Consider the following 20,331-nt stretch of genomic DNA (forward strand, 5'->3'; position numbering starts at 1 on the left):
TTGTTAGCATACTTATGTGGGGTTTTCATTCTCTGAATCACACAGTTATGTTGGCAAATTCTTTAAGTGTAGATCAGGACTAAATAAGCAACTTCTGAAACTGCCACTGAATCCAGTTGGAAAGTAATACTTGAAATGCCAAGCTATTATTTAGCTTAGCTTATGTCTTCGCTTCAGAGTTAACTCGAGTTATGTACACTTGAACTAACTTCTCTCAAACTAGCTAGCTCAGGAGTGGCCACACTACAAAATAACACTTCAAACTGCCAGCGACAGAAGTGCAGAGCAGTTGTGTCAGCAGTTGATGAATTGTGCTAATTTGAATGTTAGCTTATGCTGCCGGATGAACCAGCCAGCTTGAATTAATAACACCACTGCACTTGAGTGAATGTGTTTTGTGTGTGGATAGGACCTGAGCTGGGGGAAACATTTATGTTATAACTCAAGTAACCTCTGCAGCGATTACAAGCCATTACATGGGCCTCTTCCTAGAGACACGGGTAGTGCAGGCTACAAGAGTTTGTGGATTTGTCTCCTGAGTTCACAAAAAAGACCTGCATGTCCCACCCAGCGTAGTGAGTGTAAGAAAAATGATTAACGACAACCACTATAAAATAATTTGTTTTTCTGAGCTCTCTTCCACCACATTTTAATTAATATTTGGAAGGGATAAAAAGTAAATCTCCATACATTGGAATTTACCAAGATCATGGCTATATTAGCCCACTCTTCAGTACTTGAGTGCTTTCTTCCATCAACTCTGCTTTTTTATTGTTACAGCCTAGCACCTTTCAGCTGTAGGCCATAAAGTGCTAGATGAAATTTCTGCTTATTGTCCATGTGTTGATAAATACTTATGTGGTTCTTTCTGCTAAACTAAGGATTATGGTAGGTCTGGAGGGTTTGTGCTTTGGGGAATACCACCGTGCTGTTACGGTGCTCTGCTGTTCAAGGCTGTTACTGCAAAAACTGAAGGAAGACAAACGAAGGAGGAGGAAGATTACAATAAATAAAAATGAAAAACTTCCATGAAAATTCCATACTAATTAAACTTAGCTTCTGAATTTGATACAGCATTTGTCTATTAGGTGATTGTGCCAGACAACTTTTTAGCTGCTTAGTAATGGTTTTTAAAATAATTCATCAGATTCTTTCATAAGTATGATTAAAGTCTTGGTCAAAATGATTGTTCTTTTGAATATGCTAATTTTAAATTTATTTTATTGGTACATACTTCAGAGGATTGTTACAGTCACTTCACTCTTCATGACAGCAAAGGACAAGATTTTATGTAAAAATTGCTTCAGTATTTGCTTAAATAAGAAATCTATGAATCTGGATTTCTACTTTTTACTATGGAAACCAGACTGCTGTACATCTTAGCACTTGGTAGTTTTATAAATTAAATATCATATAATTAATAGAGCATGTCATGCCTCATATTCCAGAAAGTTAGCAGAGTTTGGTAACCATAACAAGAAAAGAGTAAATCCATATCTTTATATGGGATACATTTTATGCTCATACTCTCATATTTCATTGTTCTCTAATGATACCAAAGAAAAAACAGACTTAAAACAGTCAAAAAACTAAGCTGTCATAACTGACGCAGTTTTCTGCTTTTTTAAAATTAGATCATCTTTGGAATCAGAGATTCATTCAATTGTCCTTGCAAAGTGTTCTAGAGCTTTTTCAGTTTGTTAACTGATGTAATGTAGGGTAGGCTGGAAAACAACAATTCTGTTTTGTTAAAAAACAATTCTGTTTTGTTAAAAAACAGTTTTGGAATTTGGTTTAATTCCAGTGTCAAATGAAACTGAGACTTTTCAATTGTATTAATAAAAAATGAGACAGAAGTACCTATCCATCCCACCAGTGAAGAGCATTGACAACAGAGAGTGAAAGTATCTCTCATTTCCTAGGTAAGTGTCTTAAGCAACAGGCTATTGTTTGGTGGGGTGAGTGTCTCTCATTCTCTCCTGTTGGAGCTGTTCATTGGATCAGAATGTTAGAAATTAACTCTGGTATGTCTACATGGCACCCTAAACTCAAAATAACATATGCATCTACATAGCACCAAATTTCAAAATAATGTGCTATTTTGAGCCATCCCTTAACTCTCAAGCAATAAGGTTTACCAGAATGGTAAAATAGCGTGCCTGTTATTTCGAAAAGTATTTTGAAATAATGGGCAGCTTGTGTAGACACGGGGTAGCTATTTCAGTACAGGCAGTCCCCGACTTACACGGATCCATTCGGATCCGCACTTACGAACGGGACTTTTCTGGCTCCGGAGCTCACGGGCGGCGGATCGCCACCCGTGTCTTCCGGGGCGAGAAAAGCTTCTCCCTGTCCCCCTGGTCTGCTGGGGGGGGTCCAGCAAAGCCACTGGACCCCCCCAGCAGACCAGCGACACGCTCGTAAAGCCGCCCAGCAGCTAGTGCGCCCCCCCCCCCCCAGCAGACCAGGCTTTTGTTGCGGGACGCCTCGGGTAGAGCAGCTGGGGTGCTGCCGGGTTGGTCCTGTGGGAACCTACTGGGCAGAGCCCCAGCTGTTCTGTCCCAGGCTCTAGATTCAGCAGCTGTTGAAACTGATCAGGCTGATTCCAGGAAGCTGGGGGCAGAGCAACTCTGCCTCCAGCTTCCTGTAGTCAGCCCCTGGTCAGTTTCAGTGGCAGCAGCTGAATCTGGAGCCAGTTCCGACTTACATACAAATTCAACTTAAGAACAAACCTATAGTCCCTATCTTGTACGTAACCCGGGGACTGCCTGTATATCTCCAGTATCCTGAAAAAGTCATCCAGTGTAGAAATACCCTCAGTGTCTTAGGGATTAGGATACTCATCTAGACTGTGCAAAACCCAAGTTCATGTCCCTGCTTTGGCGCATTCATGTTCTCCCATTTAACATTCTATCAAAACTGATATGTTTCTAAAAAAAGATTCAGTGTAAGCAAATCGGCATTTTTGAACAAACAAAGCATTTTCTTGGAAAATTCCCAATCAGCCCTCATCATTACACCTTTCTGCTTAGGCTAAATGTTAAGGTTCTATTTATAAATAATTTTAAAAGGTTTGATAAATTATTAATAGATGTTATAAGCATGTTGCCAAAGTGAGTAGTATGGGTTACTGATGGTTATAAACCATCAATAGGAACAATAAATGGTTACAAATTGTCGACCCTTTAGATTCCATAACATCTGATTAAGCGTTTATTAGGGAAACTCTTAAGCATTGACTCTTATAAACTATTTATGCATGTACATTTAATGTATAAAATATGATTTCATTTCTTAACTGTCAACAGTCAGACTCTGAAAATGGAAAGATGTGGAGATTTAGGGCTCAATATTGCAAAGTGCTGACCTTCACAATCCCTTCAGGCCATTAGAAAATACTGCCGAAACCCTAGATAGATAAGAAACCCAATCTACACATAGATTTTGTACCTGTATAACTATTTTAAATTCAGGATGTGATTTTTTGTGAAATTTTTATACTGATACAGCTTCCAGTGTGGATACAGTTATACCAATAGAGCTTCCTTATAGTAGTGTACTATGATCCCTTTTCATATGTGGATGGGCTATAATGGTAGATGCACTAAGGTGGGGATACTGATTTAACTATCACATACAACTTTTGTGTTTAGACAAGTCATAAATAGATTAAAATCAATGGGATTTGAGGCAATTAGTGCAGTGAAGGATCCAAGCACTTGTAAATTTGTTGGGGTGGAGAGAGGGATTCAGTGCCACTTGCAACTATGAGTTACTCAGCTTTCATTAGAAGGAACACCAAAAGAAGAGTATGTTTTCCATTTTCAATCCACTTTACATTGATTAGAAGATCAGAACTCTCAGTTCTCAAGGCCACATATATGAGATAGTGAGCTAACTACAAATTCCTTGACAAAGGCAATTTCATGTCATTCATACTCAGGTGTTATTGGAAACACGCTTACCAACTTATAAATACAGAATTAATCCAGTTTTATATTTATATTTTGCAACTCAAAACATTCTAGAGTTTGACTATATCTTAAAAAGCTAATTCAAAAACCACTGTAGCAGTATGTTAGAATGTTTTTCAGATTAAAATCTGCTTACCATTTGAGACTGAATTTCCATTTTCAGCCATTACAGAACCAGACAGTGGATTCGACAACTGAGTTCCATGGTTGTTTGCATTTTTATCTTGGGTTCCTGATTCAATTTCTGATGTGGTGGGATCTTCCCTGCTTTTGAAGTTCATATTAGTTTCAACACCTGATATAAATAAATAGCCCGTCAGCTTTTCACTAAACAGTATATTTTTCTTTCTCTCTCACACACACACAGTAATTTGTTATCTATTCATCAAATTGCTTTTTTAAATGAATGTTAAGTAAACACTAAATTTACTAGAAAACCAATTAACTAATAAAAAGTGGTTTCTATTACTGATTCTTCAGGCAAAGACAATCAATTTGCAAAGTAAAGTAGCGAAGAATTATAGTAGCAAAGAATTAACTGGGTTTCATTTTTGCTGTTTCTTTTCATACAAATCTCTCTCTCGATATGTATATAAAAGTTTTTCCTGCCAGGTGACAGAATGATGTCATCATGCTTCTCTCTTGTTGTCGTTATGCTTTCATGGTCTCTGGCCACAAAAGCGAGCAGCAAGCAGAGACCCCTTGAACATCTACAAAATCAAAACCAAACTTTCTTCCTTCTATTATGCATGACAGTTTCTTGCTCTGAAAGTTCATGGCAAATATATTGCCTAAATTTTAGATTCCATTCTATTCCACAGAGGTGCTTATATTGCCCTCATTACTGGAGTATCTCAGTATATGTAGTGCATTAAGTGACGTGTCTAATTACTATCACATATGGTTTCTTCTTTCTCTCACTTTCTTCCAGGGAAGAATTTAGGTGACCATTCACACAAAAGAATCACAAATATCCATTTTCTGCCACTACAGTTATTTAAAAATTCTTTCTGATAAGGTAACTAAGAAAAAGGCACAAAAGTCCAGCACCTTAGACACAAAACTGTCACAAACATAGTTTTGAGACTGTCCCTCCAATATCAAATGTCTCTCATCTTGATATAGGTCTCCACTGTCAAGCACCTTCTGTAGTCATAGACAGCTGTGCAAAGAAGATATAAATATTACCAGATTCTAATGGTAGCCTTGCTGTCCTAATGTAGATGATGACAGCTGGTGCAAGGCAGTATAGAATCGGGTGTCTTATATTTATCATTCTGCTTTTCCCACTTCGGTCTGCAGAAACAAACATAAGCATTGCCTTGAAATAGTGTCAAGGCCCTGGACTGGAACTCAAGATAACTGGGTTCAATTGCTGCCCCAGACATTGTACGTTCTTGAGCAAGTCATTTAATCCATCTGTGCTTCAGTTCCCTCTACAAAATGGGAATAAAGAATAATTACAGTTCCATATCTCACTTGTCTGTCTTGTATATTTTGTATAAGTTCTTCAGGGCTATGGGACTATGTCCTAGTATGGGCTTGTGTGGTGACCTTGTACTGATCTTGGATTTGGTTCTATAGCTGCTACCATAATAAAAACCACCACTACCAGACAGCAAAATCAGTATACAAAGGTAAAGTGTAACATCATAAATCTTCTCTCCTTCCTCCTCATCTAGGCAAATGCCAAACTGACACAACCCCTCTGCAGACTAAGCCTCACCCAGATTGATTTCCAGATAGGTCCATAAGATGGCCTGGCTCAGACAGTTAAACACATTTTAAATCCCTGGGTATGGATCCATGCCTTACCACAGTTACTTTCAATTCTCCTCCAAAGACAAATTATGTCTATATCACATGTGCACAATGAACCCCTATGCAAAGGGAGGGGAAAACTGATAACTCTCTGTTCATCAGATATACCCTACAATCTGTCCTGGAAAACGATCCCTCGCTTTCATTACCTTGGAAGGTAATAAAGTGATAGGGAATAGCCAGCATGGGTTTGTGAAGAACAAGTCATGCCAAACTAATCTGATAGCTTTCTTTGATAGGATAACGAGCCTTGTGGATAAGGGAGAAGCGGTGGATGTCATATACCTAGACTTTAGTAAGGCATTTGATTCAGTCTCGCATGATATTCTTATTGATAAACTAGGCAAATATAACTTAGATAGGGCCACGATAAGGTGGGTGCATAATTGGCTGGATAACCGTAGTCAGAGAGTTGTTGTTAACGGTTCTAAATCCTGCTGGAAAGGGATAACAAGTGGAGTTCCGCAAGGGTCTGTTCTGGGACCCGTACTGTTCACCATCTTCATCAATGATGTAAATATTGGGATAGAGAGTATGCTTATTAAGTTTTCAGATGATACCAAACTGGGTGGGGTTGCAACTTCTTTGGAGGATAAGGACATAATTCAAAATGACCTTAGCAAGTTAGAGAAATGGTCAGAGGTAAACAGGATGAGGTTTAATAAAGAGAAATGCAAAGTGCTCCACTTAGGAAGGAACAATCAGTTCCATACATACAAGATGGGAAGCGACTGTCTAGGAAGGAGCATGGCGGACAGGGATCTAGGGGTTATAGTGGACCACAAGTTGAATATGAGTCAACAGTGTGATGCTGTTGCAAAAAAAGCAAATATGATTCTAGGTTGTATCAACAGGTGTGTTGTAAGCAAAACTCGTGAAGTCATTCTGCCGCTCTACTCTGCACTAGTTAGGCCTCAGCTGGAGTACTGTGTCCAGTTCTGGGCGCCACATTTCAAGAAAGATGTTGAGAAATTGGAAAGGGTACAGAGAAGAGCGACAAGAATGATTAAAGGTTTAGAGAACATGATCTATGAAGCCAGGCTTCATGAACTGGGCTTGTTTAGTTTGGAAAAAAGAAGATTAAGGGGGGACATGATAGCAGTTTTCAAATATCTAAAAGGATGTCACAAGGAGGAAGGAGAAAATTTGTTCCTCCTGGTTACTGAGGACAGGACAAGGAGTAATGGGCTTAAAGTGCAGCAGGGGAGGTTTAGATTGGACATTAGGAAAAAATTCCTAACTGTCAGGGTGGTCAAATATTGGAATAAATTGCCAAGGGAGGTGGTGGAATCTCCCTCTCTGGAGATATTTAAGAACAGGTTAGATAGACATCTGTCAGGGATGGTGTAGACGGAGCTTGGTCCTGCCTTGAGGGCGGGGGGCTGGACTCGATGACCTCTCGAGGTCCCTTCCAGTCCTATTATTTTATGATTCTATGATTCTATGATTCTATAGCCCTTGAAAGGCAGGCCAGTCCTCACTTACAGAAAGCCCCCCCAGACCTGAAGCAAATACCAGCAACTATGCACCACACCACAGAAAAACTAACTCAGGAACCAATCCCTGCAATGAATCCCATTGCCAATTCTGCCCACATATCTACTCAAGCAACATCATCATAGGACCACATCAGCTCCACCATTATCAGGGGCTCAGTCAGCTGCACATCTACTGATGTGATCTATACTATCATGTTCCAGCAAAGCCCCTCTGCCATGTACATTGGCTAAACAGGACAGTATTGAGGCAAAAGAATAAATGGAGACAAATCAGACATCAAGAATGGTAACATACATAAACCAGTAGGAGAGAACTTCAATCTTCCTGGACACACAGAGATTTAAAGGTGTCCATTCTCAACAAAAAATCCTCAACAATAGACTTCAAAGAGAAACTGCAGGGCTGCAATGTATTTGCAAACTTGACACTATCAGTCTGGGTTTGAACAGGGAGTGGAAATGGCTGGCTCACTACAAAAGCAGTTTTCCTTCTCTTGTTTTTCTCACCTGTGGGGCTGGGGCAGCACCGGAGCCAGGCTGGAGCCCTGGCCCAGTGATAGCAGGGCAGCATGGGCCAGGAGGAGAGGAACCTCCCCTGGTCCAGCAAATCCCTTTGTTCAGCAGTGGTCAGATCCCAAGGGACAAGGGACGTCCAACCTGTACTTTGACAAGCAGGGTGAATCCACACTGTGATGTGCACCCACACATGGCAGTGAAAGGTACTGCTTCCTCATGGTAAGAATATATACTACTTCTAAGTAGCAGAGTCCAGTCATCCAACAGACAAATGCTACTACATATCCTGGCTGATTGTTAGCAATGGAAATAAAACACTACAGTGAACAGCTAGGCTACGTCTACACTGGCATCCCTTCCGGAAAAGGGATGCTAATGTAGCACATCAGAATAGCAAAATCCGCGGGGGATTTAAATATCCCCCGCGGTATTTGCATTAACATGGCTGCCGCTTTTTTCTGGCTTGGAGATAAGCCGGAGAAAAGCGCCAGTCTAGACGTGATTCTCCGGAAAATAAGACCTATTCCGGAGGATCTCTTATTCCTACTTCAAAGTTTCTTTAGGAGAAAAAGTATAAATATATATATATATATACAGTGTCTACAGCGTCTACAGCTGTCATTATGCTAATCAGCACTTTTGAGTGCTGGCTGTTTGTTCAAACTCACTTTGTTGCTCTTGTCATAAGTACGTTGCAGCAGAAATTGGCAGCATCTTAACTTGACAACTAATAAATAAAAGCTTATGTGAAGAATGATACTGACGCTGATATTGGGAGAAGCCAATCAAGGAAAAGTGTGGGGTGAAAGAATGGCAATAGGCAGTTTATCATGCTGGCAGGTTTGTCAGTTTCAAGAGTGGAAGATTTTAAAAGGAAAATTTCCCAGGTTCTGCAATGTATAAGACTATTTTGAACATTATTACACCTTTCTAGGAATATGACTGAGGCAATTTCTACACCGTAGTTCTTCTTTGGAAAAACGTACACAAATTGTGAAGAAGCTTTTCCAACATTTGGCCCATCCACATGGGGTCAAATGTGGGAAAAACTTCCTCTTTCAGAAGAGCCCTTATTCCTCATAAAATGAGGACTACAGTGCTTCCAAAAGAGCGGGCTCGCTTTTTTGAAAACTGATCCAAAAAAGCAGACGCGTTCCCTGGATGCAGCAGAGTTTTTCCAGAATACTTCTGGTATCCTGGAAAAACTCTGTAATGTAACCATAGCTTGAGTGTTTAACTTTCATGGTCAAATTCTGCCCTGACTTACACCTGGTAAAATCTCATTTCAAACAGATTGAATGGGTTGTAAATGGGGGCACAGTTTGTCTCTTACTTGTGGCATAGTAGATAGTCACAAACATCATATTCTGTACACATGAAAACCAGTAGAGTACTTTTTAAAATATAACAGATATGCAATAGATCAACTCACAAAATCCCTATGCACCTGATATAGTCACTAATCCTGGAAGAGATGGACTTTACAGCTCATGACATAATCATGAGACACAGGGTGTAATAAAGACACACTCTCTTCATATTTGGGAAAAAATAAGTTTGAATATGCCAATCATGGAAATGATTAACTACCACTGCTCCTTTTCTTTCCTTGTTTATGTGAATTCCTATGAATTAAAACATCAGGGAGTTAAATGATCCCTTTCTCTTTGAGAAAGAAAAATATTCCCTATTTTAGTTGAGTTGTATATATCCCAAATATTCTGTTATAAAACCATTTACTCTCTTTGTATGAACACAAATGTGAATTTCTAAACACTATATTTGTTTTCAGAGTAGGACTATACCTAATATAATGTTACCATCATCTTATATAGCTAATCTCACACCCTTCATGGAAAATGGATGAACAGAATCTATAAGCTCAATTGCCCTGCAGATACTGATTGAGAAACTATATGGTAACTAAGTGATGAAATCTGCTTTCCTACTTACATAAATTCCTAGACAGAATTTAGGAGAGAGTAAGTGCCAGTATGTATGGGGATTTTCACAGAATATTAGTATGCTAGTAAGCTTCATATACCAATGTGCTGTGTCGACGTAGGACTTCTAGTGTAGGCCTGCCCTCACAGCTGGAGACAGTGAAAAAGATTAAGATCATTAAAAAAAAAGGAAAAGAAGAATTAAAATAAATGATGTTAATAGTGTATACTGAAAACTATTTCTCTTTTCATGGAAAATGGCCAATGTCCAGTAAATGCTTTCTGTTTGCAGATTCAGCCGTAAGAGCCAAAAGCCATTTAATCTTTCAACCCTGTGGAGTAATGGCTACTCACTGAATCCTTCTCTCTCTCTCTCTCTCAATATATATTAGAGCGTATATAGCAATCTGATACTGGAAGGGCCTTATTTCTTTAGGTGCCAAGGTCATCATGTCATTCTGAAATACTGTACAGTAACCCATAGAGAAATGAGCCATCTTACTACTCTTTTTAATAGATCTTGAAAATATTAACAAAATAATGTAACCTAAAAAGACAACAGATAAAGACTATGCTAAACCATATGTCTATATCAGGGATTAGGGTCAGGCATGCATATCCCCAGTGAGTAGAAAGTAGCCCGGGAGTTCTTCAGGATATGGATAAATTTGCCTGTCTTCTGGTTCAAGAGGCATGATTCATCAAAGGTGAGGTACTCAAAGTTATTCTGGATCTGCCTAGGGAACCCAGATGGCATGACATAGCAGTAGCCATAGAGAGAAGGTGTATTCTGTGTATGAGATAGCTGATAAACTCTTTCCAGTGGTCAATTCACTAAGAGGTGATGTTAGCTCCTTGGAAACGGAGACTCAATGGTGGTGGTGGTGTGTGTGTGTGTGTGTGGGGGGGATTTCAGATCCAGGAGAGCAAAAATGTCGTGTAGGGCAGAAAGGGATTCAGTGTGGGAGGAACTTTGCTTATTTGAGCTACTGGGTGCGGTGAGTAGGGAGGTACTACAATTGACAGTGATTGCACTTCATCAATGCTGAGGGTTTTAGAGGAATAACCAATGGAATATGGTCTGGTACTGATGTGGCCTTGTGCTTATGGGATTTTTTTGTCATGCCTCTGGGATCAGAAACATACTAAGTCCCAATGGACTGAGCTGATGGGTTTGCTTACAGCTGTATCTAACTTCTTTGAAGTGGATTTAGAAGAAGACTTAGCCTCGTGCTTATATATGTGCCTGTTTGGAGCTACAGGCAGACTGATTATCTTAGTCTGTCTGAAAGAAATATATAAGGCTGAAGACTGTCAGGACTGGATTCCCCCAGAATACCAGCAGGTATTGTTTACTTCTCCATGACAGATGCCCACTGCTACAGAAGGCAAACATTATTAATAGACTTATTTTATCTCATGAAACCTGACTGCCCCCCTATTTCCTGTTCCACAAGTTGCAAAGAGTAAAGCAAATATCGGAGTGGGAAAACCACACTGCTGCTCCTAGGACAAGGGCTTCCACCATCCCTCTCAGAGCCTCCATTTCACAGCTGTCAGTGAAACTACCAGATTATATAATGAGGTGGCACAGAAATAGTGCTCTTCTTTGGAGTGTTTAGGGTAGGGAAAATAAAAACCTCTTCTGGCTTGCTCTGTGGAGAAGCGGTTGCAGAAGCTTTGCAGCATGAACAGCACGAAATGAAGTGAGGGGAAGTAGGCCCTAAGGAAGAGTAGTCATCAGACACCAGTTGGCTGCTTCTGTAGAGAGCACTATTTCCTTGGGGCACAATCAAACACCCAGGGCACATCTACACAGCAGGGCTAAAGCCAAAATAAGCAACACCACTTGAGCTACGTCAATTGTGTAGCGTAAGTCAAAATAGCTTATTTTGGCTTTTGGCATTATCTACACAGCAAGAAGTCTGAGGTAGAGCACTTTTCCTCTGACTTCCCTTAATCCTCATAAAATGAGGGTTACAGGAGTCAAAGGCTACGTCTAGACTGCATCCCTCTGTTGACAGAAGGATGCAAATCAAGCATGTCGAAATTGCTAATGAAGCAGGGATTTAAATATCCCATGCTTCCTTAGCATCAACATGGCTAAACATGGAAACCACTTTTTTCCGACATGGAGCTTTTTAAAAAAAAATGTCAGTCTAGACGCGTATCTGTCCAAAATAAACCCTTTTTCGACAGATCCTGTATTCCTCAAAAAATGAGGTTTACAGGATCTGTTGAAAAAAGGGTTTATTTTCAACAGATCTGCGTTTAGAATGCTGTTTTTTTTCAAAAAAGCTCCATTTTGAAAAAAGTGGCAGCCATGTTTATGGTAATGAAACACGGGATATTTAAATCCCTGCTTCATTAGTAATTTCAACATGCCTAATCTATATCTCTCTGTTGACAGAGAGGTGTAGTCTAGACACAGCCAAAGTAAGCAGTCCTCCAGCTCCCCATTATTTCGACATTAAGCTGAAATAACTGCTTGTGGTGTAGAGGCGGACTACGTTATTTCAGAATAACGCTAGTTATTCTGAAATAACACTGTTTTGTAAATGTACCCTCAGGGTGCAGGAGACAACCATAATAGTGAGGAAAAGGAAGTTATGGTTAGCACAGTTCCAGTTACTCCAAATTCTGATCCAGAGGCTGACCGCTCAAGCAAGCTATTGCTCATACTATCAACTCATTTGAAAAAAAGTTTTCTCCACTACTATGTCAATCCTGGAAAGGATGCAATTTGTTAATCATAGTTCCTAGAAAGAGGGAAAGGTCACTTTCTTCCATCTCTGCTTGATATGGTTTTAGTGTACTGCATTTCTCTCAGAGGTAGCTGTCTCCAAGCCCAAGCAGATACAATCTTCTAACTCCACATGGAAAACACCTTAAATGGACATCTTCTGGGTTTGACAACATTTCAAAACGGATGCTGTAAACAGTACCAGTGCGATTTGGAAACTATGCAGCTGGAGAGACAGTTGGAGCTATGACCTGAAAACACTGGGGACATCAGAAATGCTGAGTCACACACCAGAAAGCAAACATGCTGCAAGAGTTTATCTCAGGCAAAAAGCAAACTGAGCACTGAGCCTGAGTCTACGACATAGCAAAGGATGACACACCATAATGCTTTCCATGATTTCATCAGCTGAGTACAGCACCATCACTCATGCCATAGTGAAGTGTTATCAGAGAGAGGGCAAAGATATAATAGCAATGACCGTAAAGACATGACACTGGTCAGAGATAGCGTGAGGCTGGTGGAGATGGTACCTTTTTCCAGTGTACAAGGTGAGGGCTTCAAATGTTTTGTGGCTGCAGCTGTCACCAAGTAACAGAGGCCTATAATAAGAAGGCAGAGCAAGATCTGTGTTACTGTGATAAGCTTCGTATAACATGACCCCAGTAACTGTGAAGGTGGGAGGGCATGCCTTAACACTGATAGGTGGATCAACAGAAAAAGATTAAAAAGCAACAAATGGTCCTGTAGCACTGTTGGCTACGTCTAGGCTACATCCCTCTGTTGACAGAGGGATGTAAATGAGGCACTTTGAAAGTGCAAATGAAGCGGGGATTTAAATATCCCGTGCTTCATTTGCATAATCGCGTCATAGCGCTCTTTTGAACAAGTGACATTTTGAAAGTAAAACCACAGTCTAAACGCGGTTCTTTCGAAAACGGCAGGCTTTTTTGAAAGATCCTGTATTCCTCAGCCTGCCATTTTCGAAAGACTTGTGTACCTTTTTCCTATAGATCAATGTAGTGTAGACATAGCCCCAGGTTTGACAGGGACCTGACCTAGGTGAGTGCCCTACCACCAGTGCATTGGGTTTCTCAAGCTCTTCTGTTAAAGATGTTCCACTTTGTATAAATGATTACAAAGTCATCGGACCAAAAAGAGAGTATCAAAATGACTTTATAGTGTAGTCCTTAGGGTTTTACATGGGAGATGGGGATACTCAAGTTCTTGTGTGTGTTTCAATATATGGCTCCATGGACCTCACAGGATCAGGATGAGATGTGCCAGGGGATATGAGGGATTAGGTTTGAGGAGCCATCTCAACGACATGATAGGAAGAACGGGGCACCTGATCTCTGGTGCTTGTCCTCAGGTGAGCCCAGAGTGAACTTGTACAAGACTCTCTGCCCCACAAATGGGTTGGGCTTAGAAGACCGCTTCAATGTAGTAGCAAATATATTGAACTGCCCCTTGAAAAGTTTGTCCAAATATGGCAGCAGTGGCACCTGGAGCAACAAGCACACCCCCATCCCTCCCACCTGGCCTGGCCCAGTGTCCTGCTCCTAGCCTCTCTCCAACTCTCCCCTCTCTTCCCTGCCCTAACAGACTGAAAATTGTGTGGAAAATGGTTACTACTAAATTTCTAGTCCTGTGTCAAAAGTTAAAACATTTTGCTTTGGTACTTCCAATAGAAATGTTTTCTAAACATTTCTAACAACAACATTTCTATGACTCAAAAACTAATTGCCCTCCCCTCCCAATTTTTATTTTATGGAGAATTTAAAAATATGGAGCTTTCAGTTCAAATCAAAATGAAAACAAATTTTGAAGTTTCACAATCTTCTACAAAACATTCTCCATCCAGGACTAGTTATATGGAAGAAGGTCAGTTAACGCCATTGTGACCCCAAGTATATACCTAGGATACCCATCCACATTCAAGTTAGAAGTTAATAAATGGGTGGCCTGCCATTTTAAATCTGCTTCGCTGTTTCATTCTCCTTCGTGTCCTGATCAAGAGAATAATAGTACCACAATAACTTTAATCCCTTAGTAACAAAATCACACCACTTTTATTACTAAATAATTGCATCTTATATGTATGGGTGTCAGAACTTTCTGCTGTTGCTGCCACAAATGACAGCTTGTTTCAGTTCATTTGTCTGCACTTGTTCTCTCCTCTCCGATACAGCTGCAATCAACACAGTGCAAGAACACTGAACAAAGCTTTCACTGGACCTGCATCTTGGACTCAAGTCTGCCTCCATATGCCATTAAATTACTGGTTATTTGCAAATATGTTGTTTATGTTTTAAAGATTCCAATCTGGCTATGCTGCTTAGTTACCAGGTGATTTCCAGATCTTTCAATAAAGAAGGAACAGTGCTCCAGACTTGTAATTTCACTTTCTTTTTAAAATAATGGGCTTGCAGTTTGTCACCTGAATTCAATGCTACATGCTGAGTGTTATTCCAGTTTATGGGCTCAAGATACATGGTGCGGTGGTTCAGCTGCCACAGGAGCAATGTGAGAGTTAAGAGAGCAAATTAATTCAAAGCAGAGAGAAACACAAGACAGGGAAAGTGTTATATAAAGCATGAGGAACTGAATAAAACTCACATGGATTGGGGCAATTTTAAAAGTGATTAGAAAAGATTGTGCAGGCCCCCCCCTTAACTTCCTGCTCTTGCAACAGTAATTATGAAAAACCTCTAACGTCCCAATCCTGCCATGACATATGCATATATTTTATTTTAGGCATGCAAGTTTAATGATATAAGCAGGGTCTAAATGAACACTCTCCTGACATCTAGTGACAAACTTGGGGCTCGGGAGGGAGACTTCAGGAGCAGACCATGTTCTGAGCACCCACCCTTTATACATCAGGGCATTTAAAGGATCCTCTATGTGGGCAACCAAAAATTGATCATTTAAAAAAAAATTATGTGATTGAAATTAGGTACATTTGTATGTGGGAGTACCATACAAATGTACAGGTATTTTAATATGGAGCTGAGAAATTCCTGCAAAAATACTCAGAGCACTCACTCAAATGCACCGTTTAGGTCAGGAGTTTGTTTTCTTTGAATATTATATCTATTGAGTTTTATTAGCAAGAATGTTCACAGTAAACCTGCACTAATTTCAGAAGTGAAATATGTTGCCTGTGACAGACAATGCTTGGCACGGTGGGTGAGGAAAGTTCTTCCTATATGCATCAGCATCACCATAGCCCTTCCCCAGAGGACATTAAACTTGACATCTCACAACTTTCAAAGTTAGAAATATGCAAATGTGTAAATGTGACAAGAGTAATATAAATTAAATTCTGCTAATCAAATTAAAAATGCTTAATTTTTCTAGGAATGATACCTTAAAAGAAAAAAGGAAAAGGATAACATTCTTTAAAATTCCCAAATCCTAATCTTTTCTCACCTCTCTCACATGGTTTCTTTAAGAGCTCCTATAGATTAAAAGAGATATATTGGAAGTCAGGGAACACCACAGTACCTGTATGTGAATTTATTGCATGTAGCTAATAATTCCAATTTTAAATATTTTAAATACTGAATATCAGATCATTAGAGTGAACTGTTTATGATGAGTGCAAGAGAAAAAAAAACCAAACCCCCAAAGAAAGGGTAAATTAAACAGGTGTAAAACTCTGAGGGTATGTTTACATTGCAGGACAAAGTTAAGATACGCAACTTCAGCTACTTTAATTGTGTAGCTGAAGTCGAAGTAGCTTAACTCGGCTTTTGGCACTGTCTATACTGCAGGAATTCAAAGGAAGAATACTCTTCGTTCGACTTTCCTTACTCCTCGTGAAAGCACGGTTACTGGCATCGACCAGAGTGACCCTCTCAGTTTGAATTAGCTGTCTTAATTAGACCACTAATTTGAACCCTGGAAGATCAACAGTGGCAGCTTCAATCTTCCTCTGAAGTGTAGATGTACCCTGAGAGTTCCTCTTTCCCTTCCTTTTTCATTGCTCTATTCTTGTAGCTACCCCATTCCTCACCCTATCTTTATCCCAATTAAAAACAAACAAACAAACAAACAAACAAACAAACAAACAAACAAACCAACCCATCACCGATAAGGAAATATGTAACTACAGAAGCGATGCCAGTTCTTCACCATCTTAATGGGCTTGTACATTATATCACTGTGCTCCAACTCTTGGTCCACTCACTTTTGCATCGTTTCACATGAAGCCTTTCCTGGACAACATGTCTTCTCTATGTTTGCACAGCACCTTGCAAAACATGGCTCCAATTGCAATAGCAGCCTTTTGGCCTTGTCATTATATAAATGTTTACATCTACTTCTAATTAAAACATTCCTGGAATCACAAAAGGTTTGTGTAAATTCTCTGAGCAGGAAAAGATTCTAAGCAGCAAGTTTCCCTGGCTCACTTCATCCCTGTTGTGCTGCTCTAGTAACTCAAAGGCAACACTCCTCCTCAGCTAGGGAACTCCCTTCGCATGGAGGAATTTCCAGCACGAAACTGAGGTTGTTGGCTCCCATGCTACATACTCAGTAATCTCCGGTTTAGAGAGTCCATAGCCAAACAATGCAGGGCTAGTTTAGAACTGAGTCCAGTATCAAAGAGCTATGAGCAGCTCTAATTATCCCCTACTCTTTGTATCAGCCCTAAACTTTTAAATTACTCACTTGTGAATTATTAAAATGGGTGCACTCACCTAATCTAAAGATTAGTCACTTCTCTAATCTGAAGATTGAGTCAGACTGAACAGTATTAGGTAATTAAGTAGAATTATATAAGCAGGTGTTAATCTATGTCAAAGAAGTATTTTGAAGCTTAATTCATTAATGTTTTTAAAGTGCCTTCAGATCCTCAGATAAAATGCTATATAAGTGCAAAGTATCATATTATAATTTTCTCAGTATTCTTGGGTAAAAGATGATAATAGGTGACAAGATAGCTTTCTGTAGTGCTCACATTTTGTAAATTCTTAGGGATTGCTACAAAAGAAGGAAATTTTTTATATTATAATGTAGGAGTAATGAGATGCAGATATGAATATTATCTTTATTAAATTGCTTAAGAGGAAAGTCTGAATTGCTTAGAGGATAAAGGATTGGGATTTCATCTCTCAAACCCCAGTGGGAATTTAATTTGCAATCCAGCATAGAATTATGTTAGCTACCAACAGTAGCTTACTTTAATCTGCTCATAGTGGGGAATTATTTACAAGTTATCAAAAGAATAACTTCCTCTGACAGGACAACGTTCCTTTAGAGACAAGAGACAAGTTGCTGTTTTCCAAAGTTCGCCTAGCACATAAAGCATATTTGTTTGCTAAGCTCTAGTTGGAACTAGGCTGCCAAAATACATGCAATATCAGGGGACCATTAGCAGCTCCCTGACCATCACTATTTACATCACTATTCACATGTATGGTTACCTGGAAAGTACCGGACTCAGGAAGGGGGTAAAGAGGGCAATAGGAGATGCCCATAACATTTTATGAATATATACCTGATTGTCATTGTGTTGCTTATGATTTCAAAGGGGGTAGCTCAGATATGAGCTGGTCTGTACATAGACAGGAAAGTAGACACACACCTTTGATAGTGACCTACCACATTTATTGATAATTAAAAGACTTACTGCCTGGGTCCTTCATGTCAGGGAGCTTGGACTGTGGGGGATGCAGGAGTCAGGATAGGGCCTTGGGGATGTGTGTGTGGGGGCAGTGAAGGAAGCTGGGAGTAAGGGTGTGTGAGACTGAGGGTTGTGGGGTGAGGAGGGGCTCAGAGCAGCAAGAGTCCCATCTGACTTGGGCCTTTTCTCTCCCCTCAGACAACCTCCGGTCACTAGGGACTTTTCTTTCCCTCTAGCCCACCCGGCTGCCAAGGACCTTTTCTCTTCCCCCAACATTCAAAACATAACCCACCCCACCCTAAATACATAAGCCACACCATTAGGGACTCACCCACCTGCACAACCACTAATGTGATATATGCCATCAAGTGCCAGCAATGCCCCTCTGCTATGTATATTGGCCAGACTATAGACAGTCTATACCAAAGGATAAATGGACAGAAATCAGACATCAGGAATGGAAACACACATAAGTCTACAGGAGAAAACGTTAACCTTCCTGGACATCCAGTGATGGATTTGAAAGTAGCATCCTTTTACAAAAGATTTTCAAAACCCAATTACAAATGGAGACAGATGAACTGGAGTTCTTTTGAAAATTCAACACTATTAATTAAGGACTGAATAAGGATGTCAACAGGTTAACATTTCTCTGGATATTCACATCTCCACACCAAATGCTGTGAATGATCCATTTCCACCCTGACTAGATTAGCTTCATTAACACAAGCAATTTTTCTCTGATATATGCCCCTGTTTTTGTAACTTCCACTCCAACACATCTCATGAAGTGGGTTTTTCTCATGAAAGTTTATGCCCTAATAAATCTGTTAGTCTCTAAGGTGCCACAGGACTCCTCGTTTTTGCAAATACAGACTAACACAGCTGCCCCTCTAAAACTAGACAGAATAAGATATTCTAAAAATACTAGACAAGCCAACAATTTATGCATTTTCCAATATAGAACTTCATATTTTGTATAACTGCTTCCTTATGTTGCTATCTTATTAAAATGCACCAGAGGGTAAATGAAAGGTAATATTTATAATGGCTATAACAAGAGAAATGAACTGAACATATGCAGAAAACTAAAATGTGAGCTGTAAAAAGACACTGTGTATATTTGTCTGTGTTTATTTGATACAATAGATCCTTTGTCTCATCAACAATTTATATGTAACAATTCATATGTAACTGCACTTAAATTTATACAGCAGCTTTTATCTAATAAAATATTGATTTTAAATGTTATGGCATGTCTTCCTTGAACTTTGATCTTTCATGCTTAGTTCTTTCTTGATGAAATATTTAGGAGTCCAATATTTTCCAAGTGATAGGTAAATTCAGAGCTGCTAGATGGTAGGCACACTTAGTTGTTACACTAGTCTCAAATCACAGGATACCTAAGCTGATCTTCATCTTCTGATAACAGGGGATGAAAAATGAGTTTGTAAAAATATCAAAACCTGAGACAACCTTTTGTGTGTATTAGAAAAGTGAATGTGTAGTCCCTGTTGAAGTGGCCCTCTAGTGCTGCACTAAAAGAGACTGCATTGAGAACACACTTCAATCTAACAAATGCTTCTGAGTCAAAGACATAATGGAGAGAGAAGCCAATTAAATTTGTTCTCTATGTATGAAAAAGTCAAAATAACTTCAATTTATTCTGTTAAATGTGTATAAAAACTCTGTTTGTCCACTTTAAAAAATAATGAAAATTTTTAAGTATAATTACTCACTATCTCCTAATTGTGTCTGATTCTATTCTGTTTTATCTGCATAAATCAAGAGTAATCCCATCGAAGTCAGTGGAACTATGCCCATAGAAAATACAGTATACAAATAGTAAGTGAGGAGATAATCAAGCCAACCATACAGTTACATTATGTGTGAAAATAGAAAATCAGATCAAAGTTAACTATGCCATGAATATTTACACAAACACAGCTAATTACTGGGTCAGATATGTGTTCAAAGATGGAGAAAGAGGATCATAGAGTCAATAATCCAATTAATTGATTGTGGTTTTAAACAAACTGTTGATACTGCCCACAGACTAAGACTGTCCAAGATGGACAGCTAGAACACTACTTTTACATGAAAAGAAGCTGCTGTATATAATGTACGGCATAACTTTTTCTGTATGTGGTTGTTATTAAATTAAAAATAACATGAAATCAGCTGACCAGAGACATTAAAAGGT

At 39.4% G+C, this 20,331-nt stretch overlaps 1 protein-coding gene across 5 annotated transcripts in view; it reads right to left on the reverse strand.

The window, feature by feature from the left end:
- MYO16 (myosin XVI) overlaps positions 1-20,331 on the reverse strand; it is a 517,195-nt gene that overhangs the window by 33,855 nt on the left and 463,009 nt on the right. For 4 of the 5 annotated variants that reach the window (XM_075918615.1, XM_075918625.1, XM_075918604.1 and 1 more), the window contains exons 33-34: positions 13,030-13,098; positions 4,111-4,269 (exon numbers count right to left, since the gene is read on the reverse strand). In XM_075918615.1, coding sequence (XP_075774730.1) covers positions 4,111-4,269; positions 13,030-13,098 — 228 coding nt within the window. The remainder of the gene's footprint in view (positions 1-4,110; positions 4,270-13,029; positions 13,099-20,331) is intronic. The other variant, XM_075918634.1, reaches the window with a different exon arrangement.

This window comes from Pelodiscus sinensis, chromosome 1 (assembly GCF_049634645.1).
Source record: "Pelodiscus sinensis isolate JC-2024 chromosome 1, ASM4963464v1, whole genome shotgun sequence".
Classification (NCBI taxonomy): domain Eukaryota; kingdom Metazoa; phylum Chordata; order Testudines; family Trionychidae; genus Pelodiscus; species Pelodiscus sinensis.